This window comes from Octopus bimaculoides, chromosome 26, assembly GCF_001194135.2.
Source record: "Octopus bimaculoides isolate UCB-OBI-ISO-001 chromosome 26, ASM119413v2, whole genome shotgun sequence".
In the NCBI taxonomy this organism is placed as follows: domain Eukaryota; kingdom Metazoa; phylum Mollusca; class Cephalopoda; order Octopoda; family Octopodidae; genus Octopus; species Octopus bimaculoides.
Genome location: NC_069006.1, coordinates 6,090,054 through 6,102,827, shown reverse-complemented (window position 1 = coordinate 6,102,827; position 12,774 = coordinate 6,090,054). Strand labels below are relative to the sequence as shown.

At 39.0% G+C, this 12,774-nt stretch overlaps 1 protein-coding gene across 1 annotated transcript in view; it reads left to right on the top strand.

Annotated features, from left to right (window-relative positions):
- LOC106883622 (calmodulin-binding transcription activator 1) overlaps positions 1–12,774 on the top strand; it is a 156,358-nt gene that overhangs the window by 131,091 nt on the left and 12,493 nt on the right. The window contains exons 9-15 of the mRNA XM_052977093.1: positions 1,562–1,653; positions 3,372–3,556; positions 5,560–5,635; positions 6,819–7,788; positions 9,303–9,654; positions 11,489–11,667; positions 12,603–12,751. Coding sequence (XP_052833053.1) covers positions 1,562–1,653; positions 3,372–3,556; positions 5,560–5,635; positions 6,819–7,788; positions 9,303–9,654; positions 11,489–11,667; positions 12,603–12,751 — 2,003 coding nt within the window. The remainder of the gene's footprint in view (positions 1–1,561; positions 1,654–3,371; positions 3,557–5,559; positions 5,636–6,818; positions 7,789–9,302; positions 9,655–11,488; positions 11,668–12,602; positions 12,752–12,774) is intronic.

Genomic DNA, 12,774 nt, shown 5'->3' with positions numbered 1-12,774 from the left:
ATCACCCCCAGTGTTTCACTGGTACTTAATTTATCAGCCCTGAAAGGATGAAGGCAAAGTCAACCTCTGCAGATTTGAACTCAGAATGCGAAGATGGACGAAATGCCATTAAGCATTTCACCTGGCGTGCTAATGATTCTGCCAGATTCCCACCTTAATAATAATCTTTTCTACTATAGGCACAAGATCTGAATTTTTGTCAGGTGGGGGACTAGTTGATCACATCAACCCCAGTACTTGACTGGTACTTAATTTATCGACCCCGAAAGGATGAAAGGCAAAGTTGACCTCAGCGGAATTTGAACTCAGAACGTAGTGATGGGCGAAATACCGCTAAGCATTTCACCGTGTGCTAATGATTCTGCCAGCTTGCTGTCTTCATAATGATAATAATAATAATAATAATAATAATAATAATAATTATGATAATGGTTTCATATTTTTGGCAGAAGGTGAATAATTTTGGATGTGGATCAAGTCAGTTACATCATCCCCAGTGCCCAACTGGTACATATTTCATTGACCCTGAATGAATGAAAGGCAAATTCAACTTCAGTAGAATTTGAACTCAGAATGTATAACATAAAGAAATGCTTCTTAGCATTTCGTCCGGCATGTTAACAATTCTGCCGCCAGCTCAGTGCCTTTAATAATTGCTTCAAATTTTGACACAAGGCTAGCAGATTTAGGGTTGGGGTTAAGTCAATTACATTAACTCCAATACATGACTGGTACTTTATTCTATCAACCCCAAAAGAATGACAGGCAAAGCTGACCTCAGCAGGATTTGAACTCAGAATGTAATGAGTTTGTAGAAATAATCCTCACATTGGTATAAAACCTTTGAAGAACTCCAGTTTAATGTCATCATAACCAGAGGCACATTGCAACACTGCATATTGAAATATCCATAAACTAGAACCGTAGTGTGTGTGTGATGCCTTATTTATTGTACTTCTTTGATACCAATATATGGACCCCTTTGATTCATGTCTTACTCAGGTAGACTCTCTGCCCCCCACCCCGCCTCCATTCGGTATATAAAAGATACTTTTATAATTAAATATTATTAGGAATTATATAAAAAATTATTAAAAACTTTAGTGTATTGTGAAGTGTATCCAATTTATCTCCCATAAATTTAGCAACAAAATCTTATCTGGACACCAGTGAAGAACCACTGAGATAGGTAATATTGATTCCAATCAAGAAACACATCGCTTTTAATATCATTAAATAATGATGTTTATTAATTATACGTGTGTGCGTATGTGTATACCTCAGTATTTGAAATTCAGTGTCAATGTCTAATTTTTAATGATCAAACAGTGAGTGACCAAAACACAGACTGACCCTTTAACAGTAAACGCTGATTTGGTATATTTTTTCAGAAAAGATCAGGTTTTCAGCCCCATAAAACATTGTTGTTGATTAACTCTAATTTGCAATGATAGTTTGGCTCTCTCTCTCTCTTTTACATCAACCAATTAATTTTTGATACTTTCCACTATGGTAATTAAATGTCATTGTACTAATTAGTTGTCGTTTCTTATTTCTGCAGAAGACCAATTACGACTGATGGTCTTAGAACGTTTGGAGCAATTAGAGAAACGACTGAATACATGTACCCAAAATGAAATCCCCAGTGAACAAGTAGGTCTTTTACAGATACCCTCCATCATCATTATCATCATCATCATCACTTAATGTCTGTTTTTTATATTGTTCATCTTAAGGGTATAAAGGGTTGATCCCCTAATTACATTCAACCATTTACTACTTGAAGGGCAGTGAGATGAGTGAAATAAGTATTTTTTTCTGGGGCTGCTGGCCTGGTTGTGTTGATTGCATAGTCATATGGTTTGGGGGTCAATCCCACCATTGCAGCTCTTTGACCTTTACTTTTTGGTTATCTCCCTTGGCCTCAGGTTGACTGAAGTTTTGGTAGGAGTGAAATTCAGTGTAAGGAAACATTGTGGAAATATATCAGGTGGACTGTGGCTATTTGTGAGGTGGGATGAGGGATAGAGCTAATCTGCAATTAGATTTAACACCACTACCTGACCATAGGGTCTCCTTATTAGAGCTTGTGACTTGTGAAATGTGAGTAGTCCACCCTTGCCCTCCACCACTCTCAGAAATCATACAACATTCACAGGTACAACATTTTCCTCTTTGACTGAGCCACCAGACAAAAGAAAGCTAAATTTTAGTTTGAACTATTATAAGTTAGAATTTAGTGAAAAGGGGCTCCCATATGATAGACTGATGATATCAAGGTATTACAATAATTACGATTTCAAATTTGGACACACAGCCAGCAGTCTTAGAGGAGCGCATATGTTGATTAATTCAACCCCAGTATTCAACTGATACTTATTTTATTGACCCTGAACAGATGAAAGGCAAAGTCGACCTCAGTGGGATTTGAACTCAGAACGTAGAGACATATGAAATGGCCCTAAGTATTTTGCCACTGTTCTAGCAATTATGCCAGCTTGCAAAGTATTATAATATAATACTGAGGTATTACATTAATGACTGCAAGTTGAAGTTTATCAATCAGTTACGTTCCAGGAATATTGACGAAGCTACATTATTAAGTTGGTTGATTGTGTTGTAACAGTAGCTTTTATAGCTGTACATTAGTAAACTTATGTGGCCACTGTCTGCAGTTTTAATTGAATTATTTATTAAAGAGAAGAGAATAATCCACTTTAAGAATGTGTTCTACCATTTCTCAATGAAGTTGGATTTTAATCTGTGAGAAAGCATCAGAAAATCGTTAGTTGTTGCTGAGATGGACTATAATTACCAATTCATTGTATAACAGGAATCTAATTGATTTTTCCCTGTGTAAAACCTTCTTATAGAAATGATGTACCAACCTTTTTCTCTGAAACAGTTTCGAGGGAGAAGGCAACAATTGTACGGTTCCCCTCTCCCATTTCTTCTTAAAACTTTTCTTTAATCTCATTCTTAAGGAGATTAGACATCTAAGTTTCCTTTCAGAAGGGACTTTATGAGAAATGATATTGTGAAGTTATCTCTTATGAAGTTTTTCGATGCAAACTTCACCAATATTTTCTCTCTAGTGGAAATAGCTCTGTTTCCTGAAACAAAGGTAGTTCTTTGAACTTCTCTTTGCTGCAATGCCTTCAGAGAGAGATTATTGATCAGATAAATATTAAATAATTAAAACCAACTTTTATTTTCAAAGGAAGGATCATAACCTTTAATAAGCAATTCACTTCTGAAATTTCATTTTAACTCTAATTACTGCTCCTAATTAACTCTCATTTGTGTATCTGGTTAATTATCATTTGTGTCTTTAATGTCTGCAGGAAATAATTTTTTGTTTTTCATTTTAGCCACAGAATTCTCAACAAAGCAATGACTTTGAATGGCGCCTGGTACAGCATATAATGACATTGTCCCGACTGCCCTGGGCCAATAACGATGTCTTCCCCAAGGCCGGCCCTGGGGGTATGACTTTGTTGCATCTAGCTGGAGCACTTGGTTATGCTGAAGTTATTAGAAGCCTTATCCATTGGAGGTAATATTCAAATATTAACCGATCACAATAAAGAACAATGAAATTTGTTAGAGAGTTTTCATGAAAAAACAATATTTTTATCATAAACAAAAATGTCGTCATTCCTACCAAAAGCAAAGAATGGCATTGTTCAAAGCTTATTGTTCTTGGACTAAGTATGGTAGTAGTCCCTATCACGAGTTCCTTAATGTTAGCTGGTTACTATGTGTTACTGCTGCCACTGTCCATTGTTTTTATGTTGTAACAGCACTCTGGCCTGCTGCTGGTTCTTCTACTGTCTGCTGACTGCTATTTCTTGTCTGGTCTAACGTCTGCCACCTCCCCATAGTGGCTAAAATGCACCGAATACATAGTGCTGATCTTTATCAGGAAAAGTGCACCAAAGATGAAACTGTTGTTATTATATCCAGTTCCACACAAAGCCTTGAATGGTCAGATTTTTTTATGACTTCAATAATATTCTAGCAAACTGCCTTCATATTCTTGAGTTGCTTTTTTGCATTGAATACAGTGACCTGGATTAAATATTCCTGCAACAAACTTGTTATTCCTTTTCCTTCAACCTTTCACATCCAAACAGCATAATATTGGCTGCTCCTCCCAGTCAGTAAATTTTGTTCATATTTTATATATAGCTCTGCTACAGATTAACATAACTACTACAAGTAATATTTCTCTCTGTAAATCCTGTCCTCAGTTTTAACTTAGTTCCCATACTCACTAATACAGCTGCTCCAACTATTTGTGTCTGTAAATCCTGTTCTTAGTTCTTACACAGTTCTGATACAAGTTAATGTAGCAACTAACAAAGAAAAAAAAGCATTTTTTTTTTCTGTAAATCTTGTTGCCAGTGAGCTATTTCAAGTCCACAGCTTCAGGCAAATATCATATTTTAGCCATTATGTAATGTAACAGTATCTCTAATACTAACCTCACTCAGGTTTACTAAATTTCCCTCTCTAGAACAGTGTGAACAAGATATGATACACAGTGTTTTTTTTTTGTTGTAGACGAACAAATTTCTCTTGACTGTGACTAATCAGATTGGAAACTTAATACACATGCACACACACATATTTTCTGGTACACATAGACATATTCAAGTACATTCACACACACATATGTATCCTTGTACATACACACACAATCGCACACATTTTTGTTATTTTCTCTGTTAATAATTGAATACATGTGGCTGATCAAGACACCGTCTTAATTAACCCATCTTCACCTTGGTTATTTATATTAAATATACCGACAGACATGCAGCCGTATGGTGCTTCTTTTGTTTAAAATCCTCATATGGTGGATAAACTTCTTTCATATAGATGCAGGCATGACTGTGTGGTTAAAAAGCTTGCTTACCAGCCATATGGTTTTGGGTTCAGTCCCACAGTGCAGTACCTTGAGCAAGTGTCTCATCTCAGCTCTGATCAGGCAAATCAGAGCTGGAAGGAGACCAAACACCAACCTAACCTCCATCCATTTCCTCGAACCGCACACTCACATATGAACACAGCTTTGTTGGATTTTATCTTGGAGACTGGCTTCTCCTTTGAGACGATGTGCGTAAATACCTCGTTCACCCCAAAAGACCTCAGTCAACTATCAGACAACTAAGAATACATGTAGTTCCCATTGGTTGGAGTTTGTCAGAGGAGAATGTAATTAAGTCACATGTGATAAGAAATTTAATGGGAGCTTACTAATTAACCTGTTGTTGTTGTTGTTCAACCCTAATTCAACCTTCATTAAAACCTTTCCATCTATCACCATCCTGTCTGTCTTCTGAGGGATACTTAGAATTAAACTAATATGTCCTTTAATTATTTATGACCGTAAGGTGTAATTTGAGGGGAATTTAGTTTTACTAGCAGGATGTATGACCATATAGGGGCTTCTCTCCTTGATTCATGCTGCTGTTATTATTTACGGTGCGAGAGGCAGGGGTGGTGGTCACTGGTTATTTAAATTAATAAATGATATTTTGTTGTTTCTTTCAGATCAGAGAATCCCAGCCTTGTGCTAGAATATGAAGTAGATGCCCACAATGTCGATGATTATTCTTGTACGCCACTGGTAAGAATATATCTCTCTCTATGTGTATACATCTCACTTGCCAAAGCTTGGGCCGCTGTGCCGGAGTTTTGGCACCTGCATTGGTGGATGGCTCCAGGTAGCTCTGGTGTCACAATGGAAAAGAGACCAAAACACCTTCAGGGATGCTACACTGCCTGGTGTGACATCAACTCTTGCATCCGGAGACAGAGTATAGCAACACTCTCAGAACACAAGGGTTTACCCAAGCACACACACACACACACACACACACACACACACACACACACTCATGCATGCACACTCTCACATTTATAAAAATTGTTTTCAGATGTATTTGTTTATTTTTCATGGTGACAGGGGTTGCATGAGTTTTTTAAGCTAGTATTCTACAGCTGAATGCTCTTCCTGTCACTAACCCTTACCTGCACCTCATTTAAGATATTTTCATTCAACCAGTTGTCTCGTGTCGAAACTGCCCAGCCACTGGAGATGTGAAGTTGACATCTCCATTACTTGAATGATGTCATACAAAGACTCATGGAAACAAGCAATCACACATACAGGCATACATGCATACATACAAACATACATACATGCATACATACATAGATGCATACATGCATGCATGCACACACACACATACACACACACATACATACATACATAGGACATACATAGCAGGTGCTTTCTCGTATACGAGCCAAGCCATTCCTAGACAGAATCACTGAAATGAGTCATCAGTGATGCAATGTCAGGCCCTTGTATGACTCTTGAGTCCTGCCAAACATTTGCACATTCTATTGCATAATGCACAGCTGTGCTTGCTGGCAAAGGGAACCAGTGCCACAGTATGAACTCCTTCCACGTGCCTTTTCAATCCTCCGACTGAGTGGAACACCCTTCCACAGATTGTACATGTTCTGCTGTCCACATACACACACACATGCATATGTATACAGGCATACTTATGATGGACTCCTGTGCAGTTACCGTTTTTTTTTTTGTTTTCTTTTTTTTTTTTACTTCCTCAGAAATGATAAAATAGATAACGATAAATATCACGATTTTTAATTTAGTAAATTAGACACCATCCGTCTATTGTATCTTATGTCTTGCATCTCTGAAACCCTTGTCATCATAATGGTGATCGTCATCATTCTCCCTTCTGATCCTCTTTCGTTGTTTGTCCTGTACATTTCAGATGTGGGCTTGTGCAAAAGGTTACACAGAAGCTGCTCAGACACTTTATCATTGGAACAGAGGCCCGTTGAAGGTCTGCAACAAGGATGGGATACTACCCTTGACAGCAGCCCGGCATCATGGCCACCACAACCTGGCCAACTGCATTGAGTTGTTAGAGCAGACCCACAACAACCAGAAGGCACTCACTCCTCGGACTACAATCAGTGTGCCTGACACGGTGGAACCTTCTGGTGGCAGTGGTGAAGTTTCAAGTACCATTAGTGATACATTCCTTGCCCCTGACAACGTGAATACGGTGTCAAGTTCAGGGGTGATTGCTTGTGAACAATCAAACACATTTCCTTCAGCAATTTCCACAACCTCCGATGATTCCGGCAACGACAGCCTTTTCGCCGGGACATCTTCCCCTCCTTTGGCTCCTCCACCACCACCACCCCCTCCCCCGCCATATCCGGGCAACAGTAAGCTGGTGCGAAGGATGAGTGAACAGTGCTTGGGCAGCAGCACCACCAGCAGCAGCAGCAGCAACAACAGTAGTGGCAGCAGCAGTGGTGGTGGTGGTGGTGGTGGTGGTGGTGGTGGTGGCGGCGGCAGCGGCGGTGGCGGCAGCAGAAGTAACAGTACATCTCCCCAGCAGAAATCTAACAAACGTTACTCTGTTGACTTTGTGTCCCCCAAACGAACCTCTGTGGAGCGGAACAACCTCCTCTCCGACACTTACCATAAACCGGTGCGGGAATCTATATCTGAACCACACCTGTCCAGTTTCTTCAAAACAGCACAACAACAACAACCCCTACTCTCTGCTTCCTCACAAGGAATGGATTCTTCCAACCAAATTCCGGACATGCTCATGCACACAGATACCTCCCTGGGGACAGAACATCTGTCTTCAACTGACTCAATAATGATCAGAGGCCCTAGAAGACAGAGCTCTGACAACCATCTGCTGTTCTCCATGGATACAGGTAAGGCTTTTGTAATATCCTTATTTAACTGAACTCCTTAAGTGAGCTGGCAGAATCGGTTGCATGCTGGCCGAGGTGCTTAAAGCCTTGTGAGTGGGTTTGGTGTATGTGTATGTATGTGTGTGTGTCTCTTTATCTGTGTCTGTTCCGCACCACTGCTTGACAACAGGTGTTGGCATGTTTATGTCCTTGTAACTTAGCAGTTATAAGCATCAAAAATATATTGACACTCTGTCTACTAGAAATAGCAGCTAAATCTAACTCAGTTTTATTGATTTATGAAAAGGACATTTCAGATAATGTAGTCTCTAATTAGAGATCTCTAATTATAGATTAAGTTAATCAGAACTAATTAAGGACTGACAACAACAGCAACAATCAAAATATTATGTTATGTATATTTTACTAACCTCCACTAACTAGAGTCTTAATTATAATGAAAAGTAATTAAAAGATTTAAATATAGTTGTAACTAAGTCCATCATCATGAAAGTGTTAAATTGTCAGTGAAGACAAACAGGTGATATTTTATTCTGGGAATCTGTTGTTAAGTTATTGATAGAAAACAGTTGTCTGATATTACTCTTTTTATCTATTTATTTATTTGTTTGTTTATCTATTTGTTTGTTTATTTAATTCTGTACTAAGTAGTGATGGATATACATTATTTGGTTAACAATATAGCAACATCAGTACCCATTAGTGATTGGGAATAAATGAACTGTATGTTAGTTGAATTATGTTTGTGACATATTTTAACTTCTAAAGGCAAATTCACTGCAGTTACCATGGAGAAAAAATTCTCACTTATGGTAAATGGTGTAAAAACACCATTTATGCCCAGTACTTCCCACTATTGGATTCCCAGATGCACATTTCTAACTCTTTGGCCTTCTACCATGGGAAATGGGGTGTTGGAACTCTGTCGCTTACGATGTCGAGAGTTCCAGTTGATCCGATCAATGGAACAGCCTGCTCGTGAAATTAACGTGCAAGTGGCTGAGTACTCCACAGACACGTGTACCCTTAACGTAGTTCTCAGGGATATTCAGTGTGACACTGTGACAAGACTGACCCTTTGAATTACAGGCACAACAGAAACAGGAAGTAAGAGTGAGAGAAAGTTGTGGTGAAAGAGTACAGCAGGGTTCGCCACCATCCCCTGCCGGAGCCTTGTGGAGCTTTAGGTGTTTTCGCTCAATAAACACTCACAACGCCTGGTCTGGGAATTGAAACTGCGATCCTATGACCACGAGACCACTGCCTTAACCACTGGGCCATTGCGCCTCCACCCCATGGGAAATACTGAAAAGAGATAACCCTGGGCAGATTCAAAGCCATAGCTTAAACTCAAAGTAAAAATTTGACATTTGATGAAGAATTCATGTTGGAATAAAACCTAAGGAATCTATTTGTATTTGGTGCTAATTCATTCCTTTTGAAGTTGTTCTTAATGTAAAAAATAAACGAATATTTGTGGTTACATATTAATTAGTAATTGTTTGTTTCTTCAGATGAGCTATCATCCCATCAAGGGGAAAGTCCCCTTCTAGATGGAGAACGCATACCTTCCGATGACGAACTGAAAGTGCATGAGAAGCGAACAATTGTGGGCGAAGATGGCAGCGAAGAAGCAAAGAAACATATGGTCACTTTAGCACGTCAAATCATTGATGCTATGCCTGAACGTATAAAATCTTCCCCGAGCCGGGAGGATTCTACTGCTGAAACAGAGCAAATATGTCGCGAGCGCAGCAGCTCTCATAGCTCCCTAGCCTCACAGAACTCTCCAATCGCATCATCTTACGGGGAAGATTCTGGAATATCTACCCCACTTGGTGATGGTCTTTCATTTGAAGATTATCGGTAAGTCTCTTTCAACAACGTTTCTTTTACTTTTGCTTCCATTTTCTTGGTAAGGTGCTTCATTGGTGGAATCATGAGAACATTTAATCCCTACCATCTTACTGGTATGTCACGAGACATTCCACTGCTGGTTGTTTATAATAATAGCAAGTCTTTCTATTATGGGCACAAGGCCTGAAATTTGGGGCTAGTTGATCACATTAACCCCAGTACACAACAGGTACTTATGTCATCATTCTCTTGGGCATGGGTCTAAGGTTAAGAAATTCACTTTACAACCACGTCGTTTCAGGTTCAATCCCACATTATAGAAGCCCATTGTGTGGGTGCATACATACATTCAATGCCCAAGGGACAATCTGCATAAGCTGGGGTTTTCAGAAAAAGAAATTCATCAATTAATTAACTCACATATTGCAAATACAAGCTGTAAGTGCAACAACAAAAATGTGTAAGGCATTTCTTGAGTTTAAAATGTGACATTGTTTTGTTATCTACATTGCAATGATGGAACTCTGTATCTTTGTTGGAAACCAGCTCCTTTCTCAGAGGAAGAATTGAAAATATTTAAAGCAGAAGAGACCATACATGCAAACATACATACATCCTCCTCCTCCTCCTCCTCATCATCATCATCATGCATTTGCTTTTCCCAGCTGGCATGGGTTGAATGGTCTGCCGGGGTCTGGTGAGTCACAAAGCTTTGTTATGTTCCATGTCAGCTTTAGCATGGTTTCTATAACAGGATGTTCTTCCTAATGCCAAGGACGCCCTTCCTAACATCGTCTGTGTGTGTGTGTGTGTGTGTGTGATCACAATTTTAATGTCCACTTTTCCAAGCTAGCATGGGTCAGACAGAGTTTATTTAGGCAGTTCCAAGTGAGGTAATATTTCCCCATTGGCACACAAATTCTTGCAGACTGTTGAAAATGAATGGCAGTATTAGTGTGACAGTGACAGCCATTTACAACTAACACACACACACATACATAAATGACAGGCTTCTTTCTTTTTCCATCTATCAGGCAAATGTGCACACATTCATACATATACACAGCATCGCCATCTCGTATCGTCTCCTCTCAGCCAGTTCAGTGTCAAGCATTGCTCCAAGGTTATCCACCATTAACTGTGGCTATGTACCTGGTGAGATTCCAGTCCCATCTATGGCAGCTGGTAACCCATGGCAAGATTTGAACTCAAACTACAAAGAATTACAAGTACTACAATGTATTCTGTACAGTAACTCTTACAATTCCCCCAGACCACCATGCTGGATTTAATCAGCTTACAGTCACCATAGCAACATCTCTGGCTAATTACACCTTTCTAATTGATCTCAGCTTCACGGTTCCGGGTTCAGTCCCACTGCATAGCACCTTGGGCAAGTTTCTTCTATTTTAGCCTCAGGCTGTGAGTGGATTTGGTAGCCGGAAACTGAAAGAAGCCAATCACATGTTTGTGTGTTTGTGTCTGTATTTGACTCTCACCACCACTTGACAACCAGTGTTGGTGTGTTTATGTCCCCATAACATAGCAGTTCAGTGAAAGAGACTAATACAATAAGTACCGAGCTTAAGAAACAAATGAGTCCTGGGGTCAATTTATTCCACTAACAATTCTTCAGAGCAGTACCCCAGCATGGCCATAATCTCGTGACTGAAACAAGTAAAAGATAGAACATGGAAGGTAATGGTTAATGGAATAAAGACTTATGGAATAATGGGTGGTAGTTTCTCAGCTATATTTGTTACAGTTGTTTATAGATTTCATCTTTTGAAAGAGAATCTGTTTTCCGGTGTTTGTATGATGAATCTAACCATTTGGCTTTCAGTTATAATGATCTGGGTACTCCTGCCTCATCAGTCAGTCCAGACTCCACCTGTCTACCCAGTCCTTATAGTCCATATTTCCAGATAGATTCTCCACCACCTACAACTGCTGATTTTACAGAGTACTTCAATGCTCCAGCAACGTACATGGAGAAGGACTTCTCTCAGCTAACATTATCAGGTATCTATATATATATATATATATATATGTATATAATATTCATTCAATTGTTTGTTTTCAAAATCTGTTCTTACTTGCTAACACTCAGAATGACAAATGTTTGACAGTCAGATGCCGCTCACAAATAATGGATTTTGTACTCTAATTGTCCTCCAAAGTGCAGACTGACAGAAAAATTTAACAGGGAATCTGCTTTTCTCTCAATATTTCATTGTGTGTAGCACGCTGGGCGAAATGCTTAATGGTATTTTGTCTGTCTTCGTGTTCTGAGCTCAAATTCCACCGAGGTCAACTTTACCTTTCATCCTTTCGGGGTCGATAAATTAAGTACCAGTTGCGTACTGGAGTCGATCTAATCGACTGGCCCCTCCCCTAAAATTTCAGGCCTTGTGCCTAGAGTAGAAAAGAATATTTCATTGTATGTCCGTCTGTCTGTGTACATATGTGAGCATATATATATGTATGTGTATATAAATGTATATACATATGTGTGTATACATACATACATATGCATACATACATACATATACATACATACATACATACACATACATACATACATACACATACATACATACATACATACATATACATACATACATACATACATATACATACATACATACACATGCATACATACATACATACACATGCATACATACATACATATACATACATACATACATACATACATATGTCAAATATATCAAATATTTTCTCAGCTCTTGATAGATCAGGGGTTTGTTGTTGGAGTATAGCTCTAGGTGAACATAGATTGACCAGATTTATGGCACACAAGTAGTTGACTAAACGGCACTGTTCATATAGCTTAAGTCCTACATGATTTATTGAGATGAAGACCAACCCTGCTTTTACTCTGCAGCCTCTTGTGATTGTCTTCTCTAACCGTGTTGGGTGATGTTTTGTTGTTGCAGATCAGGAGCAACGAAAGCTGTACGAAGCGGCCAAAGTGATCCAAAATGCATATCGACAGTATAGAGATAAGCAGCAGTTACTGCAGCAGAGGCAAAAAGAAATAGAAGCAGCCATCCTCATCCAAAGTTACTACCGCCGATATAAGCAGGTGGGGGCGACTACCCTCTCTCT